This window comes from Taudactylus pleione, unplaced genomic scaffold (assembly GCF_031769625.1).
Source record: "Taudactylus pleione unplaced genomic scaffold, aTauple2 ptg000333l, whole genome shotgun sequence".
Classification (NCBI taxonomy): domain Eukaryota; kingdom Metazoa; phylum Chordata; class Amphibia; order Anura; family Myobatrachidae; genus Taudactylus; species Taudactylus pleione.
In genome coordinates this window covers 7,597,329-7,622,390 of record NW_028284734.1, presented here as the reverse complement: position 1 = coordinate 7,622,390, position 25,062 = coordinate 7,597,329, and the positions used below count along the sequence as shown (strand labels likewise).

At 43.7% G+C, this 25,062-nt stretch overlaps 1 protein-coding gene across 1 annotated transcript in view; it reads left to right on the top strand.

Annotated features, from left to right (window-relative positions):
- The window catches only part of MAP1B (microtubule associated protein 1B), a 98,385-nt gene that overhangs the window by 25,603 nt on the left and 47,720 nt on the right, over positions 1-25,062 (top strand). The window contains exon 2 of the mRNA XM_088443764.1: positions 4,068-4,169. Within this exon, the coding sequence (XP_088299890.1) occupies positions 4,068-4,169 (102 nt within the window). The remainder of the gene's footprint in view (positions 1-4,067; positions 4,170-25,062) is intronic.

Here is a 25,062-nt window from a genome sequence, read left to right as displayed (position 1 = left end):
CTTGCAAAATTGTGTGAATTTGGGCTCAGAGCAGGTTGCGAGGGATGCAAGATGCGGGGCCTTTGCCTGCGCTCTAATGCCATGGCAACAAGAACTTGCACCCTTCGTGGTCAATTTGATTGATATGAGTGAAGATCTGTCTCTCCAGCTCTAACATAATCACTGGTTAGTTAGCGCATTTATTTTTATTTTCTGTTGAGGTAAGGAGGATGTAACACCATAAAATGTTATAGAAATATCTATTGTCCTTATACATAACAGACATGTATTACATTTTGCTTTGTATTTGTTGTTCTCCTGTAATTAGCCATACCTGTTGTGTCTATAAATACAATACCTTCATTTCTTAACACATTTGTGTTTTGGCGGGATGTACTAAAGTTGAAAATGCGGTAAAACCCTGAAAATTAAGTTTTTGGAGGTTTTACCGCATTCCCCCAAATGTACTAAGCACCGGAATGCATCTCGATGGGTAATGCCACCTTAAGGCCTATGAGCTTCTTATCGGGACGCTCCGCCTTGGGAGGGTTTCCGATCGGAGCCCTCCCATCACCCCAGATGTGCAGAAGGACGCCAGAGGGACTTCTTGGTGTTAAACCCGGGAGTCCCTCTGCCTGGAACCATCGCAAAGAACAGCTCTTATCGGGAAAGCTGTCCTTTGCGATCTTGGTACATACCACAGTAATGAAACGCGGTATGTACCTGAAGACAGGTGGGATGTTCCTCATCGTGGATGCGATGCTTAGTCCTGCCCAAGTGTTTTATTATCTGTGTTGTCCTTTGGTCATATATATTCAGCTGCAATGGGTATGTAATGCCAGCTGTCAGAATGCCTCCTGTCAGAATACAGACAGCAGCATCCCGATGGTTGGTACCCTGACAGGTGTCAGGTAAGTATACTTACCCTCCCCCTTCCCCCTCTAACTCTAACACTCCCTTTTTGTAGCCTAACTCTCCCCATCCCGCACCCTAACCCTCCCTGTTACTGCCTAAACCTGACCCTTCTCCCTTCGTGCCTAAACCTAACCCTCCCCCCTTAGTGCCTTACCCTTTCCCCCCCCTCCAGTGGTGCCTAAACCTAACCCTCCCCCCTAGGGGTGCCTATTCCTAACCCCCCCTCCAAAACCTAACCCTGCTATGCTCCCTAAACCTAACCCTCCCCCCCCCACGGGTAACGCTAAGGGCGCCCCGGACTTACCTCGTTCTGGCTGGCGTTCCAGCATCGGGATTAAGATAGTCGTCGTCATTTCGACACCTATCTTAAGTCCATTTTTGCTATTGCTGCACCCTACATCCCATTAAGCTTTACATGTAAATAATGCTGAAATATTGAGTATGTCAGGAGGGGGTGGGGCTAAAATGAAGTAAAGAGTCAGGCCCCGCCCCCAAAGCGGACAACTGCGTCTCCTCTCCAAAAGTAGACAAGTATGCTGTACTAGGTAGAAGTCATATGTGAGAACATATTCTTTAAAGCTCATTTCTCCCTAACGCAGGTTTCAGTATTTGTATCATTACAATACGCTGTCTTCCATCTTTCATGTACTTAAACATAAACACATCTTGGATTCCAGAGAAATATGACTTGAGTCACAAAAGCCAGAGCACCTGTGTCAGTAGTTGGAGTATTACCCATGAGGACATAGGCAGGTTCCTTAGTAACGTACTGGTGTCTTGTACTGAAATACTGTATTTCCCAGGAGTATTGCTGCTTGAACAACACTTAACAATACATACTTTGAATTCTGTTGGTTGCAACAACATTTCTATGTACAATAAACTATAGGTATGGAAATTCAGTGTTAACCAGTTGTGGATTTTACCTAGGAGCTGCAGCACCCTCAGTAAGATCCACCACCTCCAGTGAGCCAGTTGCAGTCTCAGAGCACTATCTGCTGATCACACACAAGACAGGCAGTCCTAGGGGGGCCCCTAACCCTCCCTTAGTGGTGCCTAACTCTAACCTCCTCCCCTAGTGCCTAACCCTAACCTCCCCCCAGGGGTGCCTAAACCTAACCCCCCCTCCCAGCACCCTCAACCTGACCATCCCGGAGGGGTGCCTAACCTCCCCCCAGTGGTGCCTAACCCTAAACCCCCCTTCCCCTAGCCTAGTCTCCCCGGGAGTCCCTAAACCCCCCCACACCCCACGGCTAAGAGCTCCCGACGCCCGACTTACCTGTGTTCGGTTTGCCAGGCGTCGGGATTTCGACGTGGGGCTAATGATAGGCGTCAGTATTTAAACGCCTATCTTCATTCCCATGCCGGGTTTTTACTTTCAGGCTTCCTGACTACATCCCCACTGAGAAGTACAGTATATTTACTAAAGTGCTGGTTTGTAGAAATGGAGTTGTTGCTCATAGCAACCAAACAGATTCCTTCTAGAAGGATGCTAGATGAATTATAAATACAATCTGATTGGTTACTATGAGCAACATCGCCACTTCTAAAAACCTGCACCTTAGTAAATATATCCCTGACAGTCTGAAATGCTGACCATCCTGATTGCAGCACAGCAGGCAGCCCTCCTCGTCAAGAAGGATAGGGACAACCACTGGTGTTAATTATTAGTTATGTTCATTTTAATTATCTATTAGGGCATGCGCAGAAGGACGTCGGAGGGGCTTCTGGGTCATAGACAGAGCGGTCCTTTGTGATGACCATCATGCATCCCGCCCACTATGCGAATTTAGGTGAAATGATCACACTATGGGCCTATTCAGCAGTGCATGCTAGTGCACTGCTGAACGCAGATTTGAGATGTTTGGGATTCTGCGCAGGCGCAAGACCCATTGTGCGAGTGTACAGAATGGGTCCTGCTAACTCGCTCGCAGACTGTTAGTGATTGACAGTCTGCTGACGTTTGTCCCCGCCGTTGCAAGGGAGGGAAGAAGCCAGGATCTCTGCCGGCTGATGGAGATTTCCTGGCCTCTTCCTCTAAACTGCAGCGGCCGGCTGGGGGACCCCATGGGTCACTGCAGCCGGCCGATGTTACTCAGTTTATATGATGCTGCATTGGACAACGCAGCTCGGAAAAGTAATGCACAAGGGGCGTGATGCCTCCTGCTACATACCATATCTGCAAGGATCGCAATTGCAAAGCTGCCTGCGAGCATACATCATATATCTATAGCCTGCGTGCATGCATCATATATTTATAGCCTGCGTGCATATATCATATATCTATAGCCTGCGTGCATACATCATATATCTATAGCCTGCGTGCATACATGATATATCTATAGCCTGCGTGCATGCATCATATATTTATAGCCTGCGTGCATATATCCTATATCTATAGCCTGCGTGCATATATCCTATATCTATAGCCTGCGTGCATGCATCATATATCTATAGCCTGCGTGCATACATCATATATCTATAGCCTGCGTGCATGCATCATATATCTATAGCCTGCGTGCATACATCATATATCTATAGCCTGCGTGCATGCATCATATATCTATAGCCTGCGTGCAGCTTTTCAGTTACGATCCTTGCAGAATCAGGCCCTATGATTTGCATTTGAAATGTGGATTGTAGTAAATAGGGGCCTAAGTGTTTGCATATAAAGATAGCATAAAGCCATAATATATGGGGTAAAGTACCCTCTACAGCACATTATACACATATAAACATCTACCATGCAGTTCCATGATTATATCAAAGCTTTGATACATATCATGGACCTATTTTCTAATATCTTTTTTTATTTTACTGAGTAAATTATTCCATATAATAAACATACACTGTAAAGCTACACAACCGTATGCTTTCCTGTACAAGGCCCAGGGGTGTGGGAGCTTCTCATATGCCCCAGCGCCATTCCTCTGATAGCTCTTGTTGTGTATAAGAAACACTGTTGAGGCCACTGAGGAGTCCACAGAAATTGAAGAAATCATCACAGCAAGAGGAGCATCAAGTTGTCAGTAGCAACAGTTACAATGCAGATATAAAGGGATGTAAACTGAATAACTTGTCAAAAAGTCAATAAGCAAACATCATAAAACATCAGTAATAAAACATTGTATAGTTTAGTAAATACATTAACAATGGTGCAATTTGTTTTACAGGTATCCGATCATGGGACACGGACCTCATCCAATGCAACTTAGATCAAGAACTGAAACTATTTGTATCCCGACACTCGGCTAGATTTTCTCCAGAAGTTAGAGGTGAGTGCTGGACCCAGAAGGGATAACGGTTTACAAAATAAAATTCCCACTTTGTTTTGTGATCAACTGTATCTACCTTTGTGTTGTTTTAAAGAGCTTTTAGGAAAAACAGTACAGTTTCCTTATTACATGCAATGTTAATAATTACTGACCATGGAGTTTATGTTTAAAGCAGTGAAAAGAGTGGAGAAGTGGACCGGTGGAGAAGTTGCCCATAGCAACCAACTAGTCTTTGAGGTAGCATTTATCAAGTACTTTCTATAAATTGCTAGGTACAAGCTGATAGGTTGCTGTGGGCAACTTCTCCACTCTTTTCACTACTTGATACACTGGGTTATGGTTCCGAAGGTCAACAGTATAAAGGTCGACATTCAGAAGGTCGACTGGTTCTGAATGTCGACAGTAAAAAGGCTGACATGGTCATTAGGTCGGCCATCATTCTGTCAACATGCATTTAGGTTGATAGGGTTAAAATGTCGACACGGTCAAAAAGTTTGACATGTCGACACTAATATGTTGTTTTTATATTTTAGCTTAAACCTAACCGTAAACCCTAAACTCAACCCTAAAAATCATAACAAAACCGTGTTGACATGTTAAATGTCAACAGTTTGAACGTGTCGATCATTTAACCCAGTCAACCCAATGACCATGTAGGCATTCAGAATGTGTCAACCATATCTATAACCCGTTGTACACATGCGCAGAACGGATCCTGCACATGTGTCCCACCATCTGAGATTTTCGCAAACCATCGGGTTTGTGTACATCTCTGATTGCGAGTATACATGGAGAAGCGAAAAAGCAGAGAAATCAGTGATTTCTCCACTGTATTCAGGCCAAGAAGTACTAAAGGAAAAATGCAGTAAAAACCCTGTCTTCGGGGTTTTTACCACATTTCCATATGTACTAAGCCCTGGCTGACCTTTTATCGGTGCAGAGGGTAACGCCACAAAAACCTGGCGTTACCCTATAGAAGCCTATGGGCTTCTTACCGCACCCCGCACCCGACGCTTCGCCGCCGCCCACCAGCAATGGCCCCCACTCACTTGACTATCCATGGTCGCTGGCCGTGCTCCTCCTGGGTCCTCCGCCTCCTCCTAATCTTCTTCCGGGTGTTGGGAGGAGGAGGAGGAGCCCGGGACTTCCTGCACAGGTTACCAGCAGGAAGTTCCCAGGGCTCGGAGGGGGCGGGGTCCCACGGAGACCCCCTCACCCGGCGTCTGCTGCTTCGCAAAGGGCAGCTCTTATCGCGAGAACTGTCCTTTGTAATACTAATCGCATATGTTAGTACATATGCGGTTAGTAAGGTTGCGGTGACTGGCGGTAAGTACACCGCAACCTTAGTACATCCCGGCCTAGTGTGTAAAGTAGACAGAAAAAAGTAATGATTTCTCCGCTAAAAAGCTGAAGAAAATTGATTGGTTAGTTTAATAACTAGATCCCCCCATCCACTTTCCATTTCTTGGACTTTTTGGATTATTGATAAATTATCACTTTCTATTGCAGTATGATTTGGGGGTCCACTCATGATGCTAATGCTGCTCGGCCCCCGATATTTAAGTACCGAACTCACTGCGAGTACCAGCACCGGAGCAATTTAACATTCAACATCCGTAGATCAGCTGTCTCTGCGATTTCTAACACTGCTGCTTCCCGCAGCCATGTAAGCTGGCACTGCCCAGTCTGACGTCAGTTCTACATGAGCGACCCACACATGAGTGACATATGGTGGAAGGAGCCAGATGGAGGCAGAGAGTTCCGAAAGGATCCCTCTTCGCAACCCGGGACTTTTTCCCATAGGAAGGAGCTGCGGTCGGGGAACAAACGCCATCTGAAGATGGTGTCAAAGTCCAAAAATATATTATTTTCGTAATTTGATGAATTTAGGTCCCCATACTAGTGTATGGGGACGGCAGGCCACACCGGGGCTGAAAGGTAAGCAGGAGAGACCTGTGATATCTCCTTCGTTACCTTTATAATGAATGGCCCTGGCACTTAAATTACACAAAAGTAGGTGTAAATGTTAATTGTCACCTGCTTTTGTAGAAATGAAGTGATGATGAATGGACCCTTGGTCACAAAGTAGGGATTACACTCAGACTGCATACAGAAGAGGGACAGTAGAGAGAAGCAGGCATTAGTATCTAGTCTTCACCATGTATAGCTATGAGAAGTAATATAGCCACACAATATATACTATGATGTTTGTTGTTATGTACATGCTATGTTTTAGATGTTCCAAATATTATATTTCCTGTGCGGTTAGTTACATACAGGCATCTGCTAAATTGCTGAATCCACATCTGATCATGTTACAGCGCAGTTACTGCATCTTATCTGAATGACTTCATTGCGTTCAGAGAGACGATAAGAATAGTTTTGACTTCAGTCTGTTCTTGAGCACACACATTTGCTGCCAGAGAGTAAGGGGTTTCCCAGCCAAAGAAAGACAACCTCCAGCTATAGTTTATAGTGTCACCAGCACCAGTATAACCAGTATGAGTTTCAGAGCTCCAGTGCTGAATGTATAGCTGGGCCCACTCTGTTGCTTGCACATTAACCAAGTGAGCAATGGCATAGATCCAGGGCCGTAACTATGGCTGTGTGAGGGGGTCAGCCGCCCAGTGTGCAAATCTGCCGGAAACAAATTATTTTGATTAATTCGCTTACAATTGGGAGGAATCCATTTTTCTTCCTGCATCAGATGGGAACATTTCTAGTGATGGCACTGGTTAGGTCTCAGGATCACCTGCAGTTTCATCAGTTGTCAAATGTCACCCAAACTTAGAGCCTTCTATTTTCTGAGGCTAGTAATGCTCCATAAATAACCACTAGTTTAGAGCTAAGCATGATCTATATATTGGTTCGTTTTCAGAGGCAGTGTAACGTGGTAAGTGTGTCAGTATAACGTGGTAAGTGTGTCAGTATAACATGGTAAGTGTGTCAGTATAACGTGGTAAGTGTGTCAGTATAACATGGTAAGTATGTCAGTATAACGTGGTAAGTGTGTCAGTATAACATGGTAAGTGTGTCAGTATAACGTGGTAAGTGTGTCAGTATAACATGGTAAGTGTGTCAGTATAACATGGTAAGTGTGTCAGTATAACGTGGTAAGTGTGTCAGTATAACGTGGTAAGTGTGTCAGTATAACATGGTAAGTATGTCAGTATAACGTGGTAAGTGTGTCATGCTGATAACAGGATCCAGGGGCGCCATACATATCTGCTGCACCAAAAATGGTGAAAGGATTTGGGCTTTCACTGTACATGTGGCAAATCTGCTCATGATTGGGAGAGCAGAGAGGGGCTTCAGAAGGGAGGACTGGCATTGTGGGGTCCTCTCACAAATTTTGCATGGTGTTGTCAAAGAAATCGAGCACTGACCCTGGTTGTTTCTAGCTAGGATTCATAAGTGCAATAGCAATACTGGGAAGTCTGGGAATTACTGGGATAGGTGTTATCTGTATGGCTTCCATCTCTCCTTATTCATAAAACCTCATCATTTACCTGATACCCAATCATTGCATGGAATGATTTTCACAAATACCCCTCCTATCAGTTAAGTGCTGGGTTGCATAGGTCCTTGCAGCTTCGGAACAAAGTAAAGGGGAGTGTAGGAGGAGAGGAGACAAGGGCAGCGCAGTAAATGGACACCCCAATGAGTCTGGGAATCTCTGCCTGGCAGAACCATCAGTTCTGATGCCTACCACAAGGCTAGCCATCGTGCATATAGGAAACCACACAGTCACTGACAGTGATATAAATAGGTTCATATGAAAATTATAATTGTGTTGATGCAAAGAAGTCAAAGCGCAGACCCCAGTGTGGTCTTACTGCAAATCTTAGACGCACGTGACATCTTTCTTCCACTTCTAACTAATGACCCCTTATCTTCTGTATAGTGTTTAGTACAAAGCGTCATACAGATGACTTAGGTCTCTGGGATGCTCAATGTATGTAGTATATATGTATGTAGTATGTATGTATGTGTATGTAGAGTAACTAAAATATCTACCTGGGTCTCTAAATGTAAACATCAGTGCTGGTGGTGATGGGGGAAGTGCTATGAGTGTAATAACTGGGGTGGCCAGACCCTTTCTTCAGGCCCTAGTTAGTGTCCCTAAGGGGCTGATTGATTAACATCAAAATATTGTGAAAATGAATGCAATATTTTTACAGTGATAACTATCATCACTTTCATCACTATTGATTAAGTGTTTAACACAATTTATATCACAGATATCAACGGCAAATCAGATAAAATGAATGGTAATTGTATATTATCACAATTTATCATGTTAAAAATCATGATAATTTTCGAAGATCCTTTAATGTGAACTAACGCCATCTATGGCTTGCGGTAGCAGCTTGTTTTAGCTGTCTTGTGGTGAGGGGTAAGAGGAACTTTTCAGCCCCCCTACAGTAGCTGCTGTCCCTGTGTGTGTGAAGGAAAGGAACTTGTGGCAGTATATGTTGTATACCGATAACATTGAGGCATACAATCCAAATAAGTACTTATATAAAAAATATAAATTTCTAGATATGTTAGAGAAATTATTGTACACATACAGATATACATACATTTATCCTCCCTACGCTACAAGTCACGCTACACATAACGCTTGAGTGCCGTGTGACTCGGTAGCGCCGGGTGTCTTTTTGTGCAACTTTACCTTCAAATGCATCTTATTTGCACAGTAGTGCGAATAGAACCCACAAGCAGCTTCTGCTGATTGAAATTATATACGGCATGTCTATGTTCTGTGTGCGACTGCGGGTGTATGTGCATGCAAAACGCTACATTACAGTGTCAGCGGCTGTGCGAATAAGACGCGTTTGAAGGTAAAAAGTGGCATTAAAAGACGCCCAGCGCTACCGAGTCACGGCATGGCGCAACTAGAAGGCTGTTTAACGCGCAAGGAGGCTAGATGTATGCGGACACATCTGTATGTGTACATGCTAATCTAATATGTCTAAAAAAAAAGAAATATACAGGTTGAGTCTCCCATATCCTCAATGCTTGGGACTTGGGGTATTTTGGGGTATTTTGGATAACGGAATATTCCGTATTTTGGAATATTTGAATATTATAATGAAATATCTTGGGAATGGGACCCCAATATACATACAGAATGCATTTATGTGTTATATACTGTACACCTTATACACACAGCCTGCAGGTCATTTTATACAATATTTTCATAATTTTGTGGCTCAAGCAAAGTTTGTGTACAGAAATGAAATTCATTATGTTTCATATGCACCTTATACACACAGCCTATAGGTCATTTTATACAATAATTTTTAATAATTTGTGCCTTAGACAAAGTTTGTGTACATTGAACCATCAAAAATCAAAGGTTTCATTATCTCAGTCATGCCAAAACTATTCCATATTTCGGAATATTTGGATATGGGAGACTCAACCTGTATGTATGCATGCATGTATGTATATATATATATATATATATATATATATATATATATATAATTACCTCACAACACCTACACTCCTAAATAGTCACTGCGATGACCTTGCCACTGTGCCTACCTTAAATAAATGCTTAATCATCCTGATGAAGGTGACACTTGAGGACTTGGTAAGTTTAGTAAAGGTACAACACGGTTACGGTTTCTATATATATACACTTTGTATACAGATTCAGACTCATTCGAATACAGACGTAAAAATGTTGCACATCACATTGATCAGTACAACCTAGTAGCGTAGTTTTGTTGCTTCCTGTAATTTGTGCAAATAAGATGTACATTTTGAGTGAGAAAGACATCGGGCGCCACCGAGTCGCCAGGGACCTGGCGCGCTGAGAGTGACTGTTTGCCGTGGCTTAGCAACAGTGTACGAGGCCACGTTTGTATATACCCCTCTCAGGATGGGTACAGGGTGTCGGCGCTCGGGATCCCGGAGGGCAGAATCCCGACACTGGCATCCCGACACGGTTAGAATACCGACACTTTTCCGTCACCGTCAGTATTATAACCCTCCCCCTCTCCCTCCCCTAACCCTCCCCAGTGCCTGACCCTTATCTCCCCCCTCTAGTGCCTAAACCTGACCTCCCCCTCCCCGCACCCTAAACCTAACTCTCCCCGATTAATGCCTAACCCTCCCCCTAGTGCCTAACCCCTAACCCTAACCCTCCCCCTAGTGCCTAACCCCTAATGCTAACCCTCCCCCCAACACTGATTCTTACCTTCGGGATGCTAGCACCAGCATTCTGAGAGCCGGAATCCATCCCACCCCTCACCTGTACATTAGACATATATAATCTGTACTGTAGAGGTCCAGCAGTGCTCCCCCTAGTGTTGGCTCTTCTAAAAAAATCAGCTTTGTTCGCTTTTGCCAGAAGCACTAGTTTAATATCTTTATAGTTAAAATGAGGATGACAATACTTAAATTTACTCTTCAGTTTGTAATAATAAATGATTTTTTCAGTACAATCATACTAGGGCGCTAATTCAGAGTGGCTTCTGCTTTACGTGTTTGGTAATAGACTTAGACGCATCGATGTGACGGCATCACCCCAATCCCTCCGCTTATGAAAGCAGCCATTATCATCAGCACACATTTGCACCAGCTGTATACTTGGTGCAGGAGATCTTTCTGAAGTCGGATGGACCCAACACATGCAGGGGGAAATGTATCAAATCTTGGAGAGAGATAAAGTGGAGAAGTTGCTCATAGCAACCAATCAGCTTCTCTCATTTTGCTAGCACAGCCCTGTGAAAGGACAGAAGCTGATTGGTTAGTATAGGAAACCTCCGCTTTATCACTCTCTGATAAATCTCACCCACAGTCTGCTAAAAATTGAGAGATCTGTATGCAGAAGGAATTGTGTGCACCTCTGATCAGGCCCTAGGTGTCTTTTTCTCCATGTAAATTGTTTGTAGTATTAGGACTCTACTTGGCGTTGTTTTCACACCTATCCTCCCCCTGATAAGGTCATCAACACATTTTGACATATACACAAAACCCTTCCCTTTCTTATACTTACAAAACAGATTATATACCTCCAAATTCAGCACCCAGTCATGTCAGTGCCCAGTCATGTCAGTGCCCAGTCATATCAGTGCCCAGTCATGTCTCTCATCCATCTCTGTTATACCCACTATATCCCAGGTCTTCCTTAACATCACTTAAACAAGGTCACCTATTTAGCTTAGAAGACTTCTAACTTTCAGTTTGCCCATCTCCTTATTACCTCTATTTATAACCCTCCCATACCCCACCCCATATCCCCCGACAAAGCCCTGATCTCTGCTTACATTGTCTTGCACTTTGCTTCCATCCCCCTCCAAGTTGCTAATTTAAGATCTCCTCCAGCAGCCAAACATCTTCTCCTCCAGCACAGCAGAATCAATATGAATCAATGAGTGGGATTGTATCCATGATCCTTTGTAAAGCTGAAAACTGCTCGTAAGATATAAATTCTCCTAATGCCTTTTTCGTCAGGATGTCCTGAAAGCAGTGAGTGATATATGAGATAAGTGCGATATACAATAGCGACTTCCTGTATATGAGGCGTTTCTCTATTTCATATGGTATTAGGGAAATGCAGCAGCCATATTGATCTGATCATCCGATCAGCCCAACTTACACAAATTACGGTATCTCAAGGGGAAACAAAAATCTCCCATTTGCTATTTGTCCCCAGCTGCTCTCATAACGCCACACAGATAAGTGTGTATTACACTTACACACAGAAGAACTCAGTGGAGGAGTAGGAACAAAGAATGTAACTCACAGACAAAACCCTGTCCAAGGGCCTGATCCTTATTCACTGAGAATGCAGAGAGTGGATATTTGCCTGTACACATCCGCAGCTGGGAAACATCTCCCAGATTTATTAAAATTGCTGTTTACTTTGTTAGTTTGTGTTGAGAGTGCAAGTCATTGTTAGTTATTGTTATTCTTGTGCTTGCCTAGTAATCTGTAATAATATAAATCAGGGTCTCAATTAGCTCTATTTTTCTCGGTTGCTACATATTTATTACAATGTTCTGCTACATAACAGTTTTATTCTGTTGCTACAGCATTACCAAAACATGGATGTAGAAGAAACACAATATTACATTTAAGGGTGTGCCAAAGATTTATTTAGGTACTTAGCCAAAGATATTTTTTTTTTATTTGCGAGATTTGGGATCAGTTAAAAGTCCTTAGGATCCATCCCAGGAGGATTAATGTGATCTACCAAGGACCAGTCCTCAGGGGTAAGCAGTACAGGCACCTTTTTTTGGTGGTGATGGTGGGGGGGGGTCTACATTTGGATTCATATAACTACTTCCATAAACAGGAAGAAATCGGTGAAAATAATAAATAAGCATCTGCACACCAGAGTGTGGAAACTTGGAACTTTATGGGGCAAATTTATTAATTATCGGGTTCTGGTAATTTTTTGAAAGTGTACCCCATAGGCTCCAGCAGCTAACGTGTGTTTTTGGGGGATATGCTGCAAATATTATAGCACTACCTTTTTTAATAGAAAAAAAGTACTGCCAACTACCCTAATGTTGATGGAGAAGATTATAGAGCTCCTCCTATGCTAAATGACTTGCTAATAATATGTCAGGTATTTTTATTATTATATAAATATTTTCAAAAACGTATTTCTGAAAAACTTACAACATACCGTTTTAGTGTAGGTTATGAATTAATGTCAACAATTATTATGGTATAATAGCCCATTTTCACTACCAAGAAATTAGGTTAAGAAAATATAAACGGGTTGTTAAAGAATAATGACGAGACCACTATTGCCACGTTTGGGGGGATGATTTGTGCCTTTGATAATGAAATACAAGTAGTATAGACCATCCTTATTCAGTGATAATGCATAATACGTGCCCAATACATCTGCTAGCACATTCCTTTATGAGCTCTTTCCCTAGATATTTTCTGACATAAATGACATAGACACATTTATTATTTATAGCCTGTTAAAAATGTAAATTCTGGTGAATAATTTATGCATTTTAGCTGTACACTAAGTGCCAAGGCTAAGTGTCTACTTCAGTGCCGATCGTCAGTGATCAAAGTAAGAACTTTCCTTTTATTTCTAGTTTCATATAAAGCTTTAGTATTTATTAAACAGGAATTTGCCGTCAGTTGTGATGTTACACCAGATTGTGTTCAATTGAGCACCGTGAATAATGCTGTGTAACATTATAATAAACTTTGATATGTTAGGTAAAAGGCTAATACATAAGATGTTGGCCATAGGAATGCTTTATAGATGGAAAAATAAATTTTACAGCCTGGCTGCAAAATTCAATATAGTACTGAGGAGATGCACCAAGTAAAATATGTTGGTCTTATACAAAAGGTTATGTTGTGTCATTTTGATATTGTGTGTACTGTGTTGGACTGGTCCAGTTACACAAGCAGACATAATGTAACCTGTATGAGTGTCCCATCAGACTGCATTGGAAAAAAAAACAGCTCCCTCATCCTTAGCACAAGCCCTAGATTGGCAGAAGGCATGTACAAAAAGCAGGACTAATTTGCTCTTAAAATGTGTCACAGCTTTAACTCCTGAGACAAAGATAGATCCAGCTTTGTCACCCTAAATGAAAATCTCTCCCCCACCTTGCCACACACACTGAAGAAGGACATTTTAACTCAAGGGTACTGCTTAATTAGATCCCTTTAAATCCAGATTGTGGAGAATGATTTAAATTTTATCCTTGTGGATTACAATCTGATGGAGACTATTAACAGTGAGACTGTGGCTGCAAGGTATGTTTGCACAAAAACATAGATCAGTCATCCCCTGCAGGCTTGTTCTGCTTAACTTCATCAGCACTGCTTAAAACAATTGATAATTAGCTGCATTTCCAGCTAACATGCTGATATGATCAATACCAGCTCTGGGCATCGGGAAGCTGTTGTACATTATGATTTGACTGAATTTAAAATATATTGTGTAACAGACTTGCTTATGTAATTGAGCTTAACTGGTGCATGGTAAGTTGCGTTCCAGTTATTATGCAATGTTATGTATGGGGTAAAAGGGAGACTACTGTATTGTTATGTGTTTTATTTTCTGTTAAATATTTTATTTTTAGATTTTTTTTTTTAACTTCACTATGCAGCTCCCCCACACCTGGCTGCACAATTATAGATCTTGCTGTGCGGCATTCAGTTCCTATAGGAACTGACCCCATGTAATGAATGTGGAAGACACGCTGTTGTGACATTATACTTTTCTGTTCTCTCCAGGCCATACTTTTGCTCAGAGCAAAAATGTAATGAAATTACCAAAAAAACATAATTAATGCACGATACAAAAAAGATTTTTGTATTCGATTCACACTGCATATATATTTAATAAATAAATGTTTGTTTACCATTTACAAAAATTTAAACAAACAAGAATTCTCCTTCAGGGATGATTTACTTTGTACATTTATTTTTCATAATTTACGTTTATTATTAATTATATTTTGTTTTGCATCATCTAATTAATTAATAAATGCAGAAATTAGGCTCACTGAGCAAAATTATTTTCCCAAAAATTTCAGCAAAACATTAACCATGCTTATGAACTGGGTATAGGCCCTTTTTCAATTAAATTGTTCTAAATGTAAATACTTATTTCAGAACAAAAATAAATGGAAAGAACCTTGGCGCTGCCATCAAGTATCAAGTGCGTTGGAAGTAACAGCACACAAATTAAATAAGTATATACTAGCAGATCTACCCGGTTTAATCGTTTCATCCAGGTAGACGTTAGAAATTTACTGTTTACATTTTCTTCTGGCCTCTCCAGTAACACATTAATCCTTCACCTCTATAGTAATGCATCACTGCTATAGTAAGACATTACCCTCCCTCACCTGTGTACTAATACATTCCACTCCCTCACCTCTGTAGTAAAACATTATCCTCGCTCACCTCTTTAGTGACACATTTCCCTCCCTTGCCCGTGTTGTAACACATTCAACATTCCCCTCCCTCACCTGTTCAGAAATAACAACCCCTCCCTCACACTTGTAGTAACACATTACCCTCAGTCACACCTGTAGTAACTTATTCCCCTCCCTCGCCCATGTAGTAAGACATTCCCTTCTGTCACCCCGGAGTAACACATTTGACATTCCCCTCCCTCACCTGTGTACACATTTTCCCCTCTCACCTCTGTAGTAACACAGTGTCCCTAAGACAACACTCCATACTGTACACTTATCCCCTAACCCTGAACCCACTACTATATGCTTACCCCCTAACACTGCACCCAATACTATGTCCTTATACCTCAACACTTAACCCAATACTGTACCCTTATCCACTAACTCTGCTAACCATAATGTACCCTTACCCCATAACCCTGCACACAATATTGTATCTTTACCCCCAACCCTTCCCTCACTATTCAAATAGGGAAACCACTCCAACTGCCAGGGATGTTTGGCAGCAATTGGGATGACAGTTGGTGCTTGAATATTGAACTGTGCTGTAGCCACAGTGAGGCAGTCAGTCAGGACATTGCACAGGGGGAGGAAACATTTTAGCCCTTTTCACCCTCTTAGGGGTCGAAATTAGAAAAGTCCCTTCTTATTGGGCACCTACTTCATGGAAGGCATATACTCCCCGATTTTCATGTTTCTAGGTCCAGGGCTTTGGCCTGGGCGTTGATGAGTCAGTCAGTCAAACAGTAACTCAGTCAGTCAGGACATCTGATTTTATATATGTAGATCAGTGGCGTAACTAGGGTATTTGGAGCCCAGGGCAAATTTGAAAAGGGAGCCCCCCCAACATCCCGATATGTGCGCGCGCCTTAGGCGCGCACGGGGAAAAATGGGCGTGGTCACTTAAAAATAGGGCGTGTCAACATGACACACCCCTTTATTTTCACGCTGAACATTCCTATCCATATGTACCTTAACCCCAGTACAGTACCCCCAGTATGCAGTTGTGGTCCCTCTTATGCAGGCCCATAGTAGTGCCCCTTATACAGTATCCCCAGTAGTGGTCCCCCTTATAGAGCCCCCAATTAGTTCCCCTTACTCAGTGCCCCCAGTAGTGGTCCCCCCAAATGCAGTGCCCTATGTAGTGTTCCCCCTTATGCAGTGCCCCCAGTAGTAGTCCCCACAATGCAGTGCACCCAGTAGTGGTATCCCCTTATGCAGTGCCCTTTATATAGTGCCCCCAGTAGTAGTCCCCCCCCTATGCAGTGCCCTTTATATAGTGCCCCCAGCAGTAGTCCCCCCCCATGCAGGTTTCCCAGTAGTGGTCCCCTTATGCAGGCACCCAGTAGTGATCCCCCCTATCTAGTGCCCCCTGTAGTGGTCCCCGCAGTGCCCCTAGCAGTAAGCCCCTTATATAGTGCCCCCAGCAGTAGTCCCGCCCCTCCCATGCAGTGCACCCAGTAGTGGTCCCCCTGATGCAGGCTCCCAGTAGTGACCCCCCCTATCCAGTGGTCCCTGTAGTGGTCCTTCCTGTTATTGCCCCCAGTTGTGGTCCCCCCAGTGCAGTGCCCCTAGTAGTAGGCCCCTTTTATAATGCCCCCAGTAGTAGTTCCCCCCCCCAAGTAGTGGTCCACCAGTTGAGGTTCCCCCTCCCGATTAAGTGCCCCCTGTAATAGCCCCCCCAGTAGAGGTCCTCCTAATAATGGTGCCCCCAGTAATAGCCCCCCCAGTAGAGGTCCTCCTAATAATGGTGCCCCCAGTAATACCCCCCCCCAGTAGAGGTCCTCCCAATAATGGTGCCCCCAGTAATAGCCCCCCCCAGTAGAGGTCCTCCTAATAATGGTGCCCCCAGTAATAGCCCCCCCCAGTAGAGGATCTCCTAATAATGGTGCCCCCAGTAGTAGCCACGCACGCTGCCCGACCCCCCCCTAGTTACGCCACTGATGTAGATATATATATTAAAATGAGTAATAACCTTAACAGTCAGATATGCAAATAGACGTGACAACACCCAGGGACTGCCAGTCTAAACTTGGATAGTCACCCGAAAAGATAACTATGTGATAGCTGAAGCCATCAGCAAAATAGGTTAGGCTCTACTGGACTTGGGGTACCCGAGATTCTCCCACTTCTAGATACTTCTGAGGTGACCAGAACATTTACTACATTGGGAATACTGCTGAATCTATTATGGACAGCAAACTACCATTCTATGGGCGGGCTGTACTAATGGCGCAAACGTGGTAAACCCCCTCGAAAATTCAGTTTTCGGGGGGTTTTCTGCATTCCCCAAATGTACTAAGCACTGTACTTCATCTTCATTCTGATGGGTAGCGGCGGCTGTGTGTTTGTTATAGCAGCCAATGAGAGTCAGACAGACTCTCATTGGCTGCTGCGTCCACGGAGGAAGCCGGCTGAAGCTCACTCATGAGCTCCGCCTTCTGGCTCCCCCCCGCAGCAGGTGATGGGAGAGATGTTATGACATCTCTCCCATAGTGCAGAGCGGGACAGCGCGGACAACGGCGGTTGCGGCAGGATCGGGGGATTCAAGTAAGTTGTGTATTTTTTTGTGTGTGAGTAAGGGGGACTGGCACAGCATAGGGGGGCGCTACTGGGGGCACTGTATAGGGGGGTGGCTGCTATTGGGGGCACTGTATAGGGGGGTGGCCGCTACTGGGGGCACTGTATAGGGGGGTGGCCGCTACTGGGGGCACTGTATAGGGGGGACTACTACTTGGGGCAATGCAGCATAGAAGGGATTACTACTGGAGGCAATGCAGCATAGAAGGGATTACTACTGGAGGCAATGCATAGGGGGGTTACTACTGGGGGCAATGCTTAGGGGGGACTACTACTAGAGGCACTGCATACGGGAAGTACTACTGGGGGCAATGCATAGGGGGGACTACTACTGGGGGCACTGTGTAGGGGGGACCACTTCTGGGGGCACTGTATAAGGGACACTACTGGGTACACTGCATAGGGGGACCACTACTGGAGGCACTGTACATGGGGCACTGCATAGGGGGGCCCAAAGCATATTCTTGCACCTGGGCCCACCACTCTCTATTTACACACTGCCACTATTTATCCACCTCTATACTTACCACATTTCTATTGATGGAGTTATTATAACTCAATAGGGGATCCTCAAGATATCCAGTATACTTATACATATTGTACTTATTGTACTTTTACATTTTTTCAGTACATGTATGTTTTTCTAAATCCTTTTATGTGTACTACAGTGCATCCGGAAAGTATTTTCAACGCTCCATTTTTTCCACATTTTGTTATGTTACAGCCTTATCCCAAAATGGAATAAATTCATTTTTGTCCTCAAAATTCTACACACAATACCCCATAATGACAACCCTGTGTCCGCCAGATGGTGAATGCAGCATCAGCGCTTGTTGAGAATTAGCAATGTTTTGATTACTTTGACACACACAAACCATACACTGTAGGTTTATGAAATGCAGGTAGAATTATGGATACAGCTTGTTGCCTCTTTGGTTCTTGTGCATAGTTACAACTCTTGTTGTAATAGTGATGAATACAGCAATATTTCTACAAGAGCTGCTGCTGGACATTTCTGAAAATAGCTGTGAGAAAGGACCTTTACGTGGCTGATACTGGGACCTATAACTGGACACTGCTGTCATCCTAAGGTGCAGGAATATTGGTCCTGAACGACGTGTGAACATATCATTTCCTTAGATTCTTATGATTAAAGTTATTATTAGAAGCTGTGGGTGTTGTTTTTTCCCCTTCTCTAGGTTACTGCATGGCCTACTATAATAACCACCATAGACTTGGCACTGAATGTTTAATAATTGCTTTCAGTGCTTTATGAAACGTCTCTGCTAAAAATAAGCACAGAGCAAATTACAAGAACTAAATATCAGGCTTTGTTTCCAGTTTAAATTGAAATAAGAAAATTCATGTGATCTAAATAAATAATAAATGAGAGAAATAAATGAGAGAAAGATCTAATGTATTGTAGCAAGTAGATGTTTGTTTATCTGATTCCTTTGTTAATAATGTCCATGCTTGTAACAGCCCTGATAAGTATGTCATTCAGACATTGCATATACTGTATACATAGATATATATATAATCTGCATGATATTTACACATTGCATATACAATCAGCCAGGGATGGACTGGTGCTGTATATCAGCCCTGGCAGTCTGCCTTAGGTGCACTCGCTCGCGAAGCGGGGGCGTGATTATTTCAAGAGGGTGTGCCACGAGTCACAGGGTCCTGGCCACGCGGCACGCCCCTGTCTCTTCCTGGCCCAGCACAGTGCACTGCCAGCCCATCAATGCCTTTGCCCCTTCCGTCTCCGTGAGATCATAGTGAATCCAGAGCCGTGGGGTGGAGGGCGGGGAACACTTCCTCCCTTCTCAAGCTGGTCCTAAGGTCATCGTACCTACTGGCATATGCCAGAAGTGCCCGATGGCAAGTCCGGTCCGGCATTCAGCAGTATCTAGACAGCCTGCTTTGCGGTAGTACCAGCACCAGGTTCACTACTGGCCTCTTTAGTTTCACTGCTGTCACGGGCTCTGAAACCTAACAAGGAATATAAAAAGGCATTATGGTATAGTCACTTTTGGTTGAGTATGGGATGCCGGCGCTCATATGGATGACTGGCTCACAGTGATTAAAGGCGTGTAGGGTTATTTGCTCATCCAGCCAATTAGATGACAGCAGTATAACAGTGGCGGTACCTATGCATGGGAAAGGGAATCTGTATCATAACAGGGATTCTGCACTCACCAAATGCACCATTTACATTATATTCATATATTATATATATCGTACCAACTTTTTCAACATAGACTTTAGCAGATACCAGAAGGGACATCCAGGTGGGAGGTACAGGGAAATGTGTTGCCGTGAATCATGTTATCACAGCATCTTTCCCCACTGTACAAAACAACAATTTTCAGTATTGGGCCGTGCCAGTGTGGGTGGGCCAAAATGACGCATTTCACAATAAATCGAGTCTTCAACCCTCCGGACCATTCACTTCACTGGGGATGTTGGAGTAATCCGGGAGGCTGTCTACTCCCGAAATTCAGGAGTCTCCCAGACAAGACAGATTGATTTACTGGACTCTTCAACCTATTTGTTCTATTGTATTCAACCTCGATGATTTACTAGACCTATGCTTGTCCTATACAGCATTATACAGGAAGTGTGTGCTGCATGTTTGTAAGATGTACAGTGCATATTGTACAGGGAGGCCACGGTGCAACAAGACAGAGGCAATACTCACCACTTGATTACCTGGGTGTAGGCTGGTTGTCAGGTCCAGTCCAAGTTTTGCAGTGTGCTGGGGTTCCCAACCAAGCAATCAGCACTACCTGTGAGCTGGGCTTAAGGCTTTGCTAAAAGCAGAAGTGCTCCTTTCGCTGGATAAGCTGGCCAGGCGATAGGCTGGGGGTGCCAGGACCTGGAAGGTCCACAGATCTTGTGCATGCTGTCTGTAAGCCAGAGTGGCAAACCTGGTATTGTTACTGCTTCATTTTGTATGATGTTTGTGACCTGCGGTAATACCAGACTTGATGTTTGTTGTGCAGTGGCTGCTAAGTTGAAGTGAATAAACAAACCACTGTTTTACCGCACTGCTGGATGTGATTCTTCCCGCCTTGTGACAATGGACCTTATTCAGACCCGGTCGCAAGCGCTGAGCGCTCGCAACCAGGTTGATGTTTGCCTACTTGGCATGCGCACGTCGGAGCCGTCTCCGAGGTGCGCATGCGCGAGACCCGGCTAGCGACGGGCGCTCCGTCGCTACGGGTCTCGCACCAAAGGGGGAGAGCTGTCGATGGTGATTGACAGCTCGCCCCGTTTGGGAGACGGGCGGGCCCGTTTGGGAGGCGATCAGAGCAGGAAGCTCCCTGGGGCTTGCGCTTGCCGAGACCCAACCTTAGGGTCTCGTCGCAAGTCGCGATGGTCTTGACCATTGCGACCATAACCCTGGTCGGCCGCTAAGCTGTGGGTGGTCACCCACAGCTCAGCTAGCGACCAGGAGGCCGCACTAAAAAAAAGAAGCGGCCGCCCTCATTCAGAGAGAGCGATCGCTTCTTGCGACCGCCTCTGAATGAGGGCCAATATTTTATTGACATATTTGACAAGATTCTGCAGAATTCATTCAATGGTGACCTTGAGACTTGATTAAGGTTTGTAAGCAAATTGGTGCCATGATTATCAATACACATAAAAATAAATAATTTTACCGACTGGAGAGAGTTATGGGTACTGTACAATCTCCCTTCAGTGTGTGATGTTACTGACAGCATTTTTGTGACTGTGTTATTCTAATGGAATAGATTTGCAATGAAAACTTTTTCAGAATTGTTTAGTGTGTGCATGTGCATAGGAGAAAGACATGAATATGGGGTAAGATATCCTAATATACAATGAGATATACTGTTGTCTGTTGTCACATGTACGTGTTCTATGATACAATGGTTAACAGTCACTAAAGGAAAATTACCTGGATAGGAGGGTCCACTGATATAAGCAATTTGTTTTCTTTCAAATTGTAATGTATGCATTAAAATAAATAATCCATCCCTTCTGTAAAATAAAGCATATCAGAAGAGAACTCAGAGATCTGTCTACATTTTGGGTGGTCAAAAATGTATCACTAAATCTGTGGCAAGTGACAAGAAAGTGGTCAAATATGCAAAAGTTTAGATGACATAGGAGTAGGCACAATGCAGCACAAACATTCACGGAAAAGTTGACGGAAATAAACTTTCCCTACGATCATCACAAAGTCTATGGGGGTATATTTACTAAAGTGAGAGTTTTTAGAAATGGAGATGTTGCCCATAGCAATCAATCAGATTTTACTTAGCATTTAACTAGCACCTTCTAGAAGGTAATAGCTAGAATCTGATTGGTTGCTATGGGCAACATCTCCACTTCTAACAACTCTCAGAATACTCTAATACTCAGAAAAAAGATGTCAGTACTCATCTAAGGCTACAAGTTGATACAAGAGCTTCCAGACTCAGATGCTTATCTTAAGTCTTCAGACACTTACTCTATTTACTACCAGATATTTATATAGCACGCAGACATATTCTGCAGCACTTTACAGATAGTGTTTAGCCATTCACATAAGTCCCTGCCCTCAGGAGCTTACAATCTATATTGCCTACCACATGTACATGCACACACATACACACTAGGTTTAATTGTTTTGTCGGGAGCCAATTAACATACCAGTATATTTTTGGAGTGTGGGAGGAAACAGGAGCACCTAGAGGAAACCCACGTAAGCACGAGGAGAATATACAAACTCCACACAATTAGGGCCGTGCAGGGCATCAAACTTAGGACATTGGTGCTGTGAGGGAGTAATGATAACCATCACACCATCTGTTCTACTCAATTTAATCATATTTGATTAATTTCTGAAATGATATCACTGAGTTATTCCTGCTTCTAGAACAACTTATAAGAATTTAAAGTTTTACCAAAAAAACAGGTGTCGATGCTGAGTAATGTGTTGAGTACCTTCAGAAAAAAATGCACTGGTCTGAAATACAGTATGTAAAATAATACTTAAGGTGCGTACACACTAGACGATGTGCTCCCGATGCAATATCGTGATCTATTTCCCTTGAACTCTCCCCTGCAGCTCCCCGGCACTCCAGGACACGATATGGTGCTAAAAAGTGTCCAATCTGACTTAAGATCTATCGTGCACAAAATCTATCGGCACAAAATTGTGTATGAGATTGGCAAATCTTGACTGCAGTAGACAAGATCTGAAGATGCAATGTATGACCAGCGGGTACACGCATCGGCATCTTGATCGTGACACTCATGATTTGGACATATTTTACACGATTTGTCGTTCCGATGCGTTCAAATCGAGCGAATCGTGTAAAATATCGTCTAGTGTGTACGCACCTTAAGTCTAGCTAGAAATGTGTTAGAACAAAGTGCTACGGACTGAGGTAATAAGAATGAAACTAGATACATATGGAGAAAGCAGATTAAGTAAATTAAGAAAATCTATTATGGATCTGTTCTGCATTTGGAGTTACATGACTACCAAGGGAATGCATACGAAATAGTGTCCCATATGCAGGGACCCCTAAAGTAGTGTCCCATATGTAGGGCCCCCTAAAGTAGTGCCCATTATGCAGTCCCCATATGCAGGGTCCCCTAAAGTAGTGCCCATTATGCAGTCCCCATATGCAGGTCCCCCTAAAGTAGTGCCACTTATGCAGAGCCCCCTGTAATTTTGAACCATATGCAGGGACCCCTAAAGTAGTGCCCCATATGCAGGGACCCCTACAGTAGTGCCCATTATGCAGTCCCCATATGCAAGGCCCCCTAAAGTAGTGCACCTTATGCAGTGTCCCCTAAAGTAGTGCCCATTATGAAGTCCCCATATGCAGGGCCCCCTAAAGTAGTGCACGTTATGCAGTCCCCATATGCAGGTCCCCCTAAAGTAGTGCCCCTTATGCAGAGCCCCCTGTAATTTTGAACCATATGCAGGGACCCCTAAAGTAGTGTCCCATATGCAGGGACCCCTACAGTAGTGCCCATTATGCAGTCCCCATATGCAGGGCTCCCTAAAGTAGTGCACGTTATGCAGTGCCAACCACATTGCGCCCAGTACTTACCTCACCACGCTGCTCCCACTCCAGCTGGCTCCCGCTGCCTCTGCCTGACTGGATCTGTCTAGATCTAGCAGGCTCCTCACATCGCTTGTGACGTCATGACGTCACCCGCGCAGTGCATCACGGGGAACTCTGGCCTCTGAAGCGATTTCAGGCTTTTTTAGCCTCCGATTGCTTCAGAGGCCGGTGTTCGCAGTGCAGGGAGCCTGCATTATAAAGCAGAGGTCGGAGACAGAGCGCTGTCTCCGTCTCAAAAAATTTTTTGGGGATCATCTCCCCCTGTGCGCGCGGGTGGATATAGGTGGATGCGGTGTGCAATGGAGGTTAGTCTACATGGTAGATAACCTGCCTGGTAATAGATTTATTAACCAGGCAGATCAGGTTTACAGGATGACACAGGGTCAGTGCAGCAGGTATGTATTTCAGGTACACAGCGCTGTATATAATGTATGTAATAGAAAACAGCCAGGAAAATATAGGGGAAAAGTGGTATGTGACAGTTGGGCGTCTACTCCTGTGTCTGTACATGCATTGGTGGCAGTGGAGTATGCATGCTGGTTCTGTATATGCAGTAGTATAGCGATGAGGTGGAACTATCTCTGGGTTCTCTGGCCTCTGTAATGCCGTATCTATGTAAGTATTGATGGATACTCTCAGTGGAATGTCCTTCTAGCATGGAGGATGGAGCTGAAAACGCGCAGAACTGCCACGCATGCGCAGTAGTGCACACAGCCTCGCCTCTGGCAGTCCGGGGTCCTAGTGCTGAATGGAGAGACGGCATAGGATGCTCTCTCCTAACACCTGACAGTGCATGTTTTACAGATCTCCTCACTATCACAAGTGAAATAATTAGCACCACCTGTGGAGCTTTAAAAATGTGTCAGTGAATAAGGACTACAAATGTGGACCAACTAGGAGATCTGTAAAACATGCACTGTTAAGGGTCCCCGAGGACTGAAGTTGGGAAACACTGGGGTAGAACATATTTAACTAAATATAAATAAACTCTAAATGCTAATGATCTAGAGTAAGTGAAGTTAATAAAACAATATATTAGATACTCCATTAAGACAATGGTCCAAAATCAACAATTACGTACTTCCAGCAACTAAAGTTTACGTTTTTAGAAATACCATCCTCAGACAAATGTTACTGAAAATTCCTGGGAGAACTCAAACATACATTGTAGGCAAGAAGACTGCACTAAATGACAGGATATTATATATGATTACTGTACCATGACATTCTTGACAAAGTTTGTGGATTTATGAAAACTGTTGAAGCTGAAAAGTTACTATTGCACTTAGC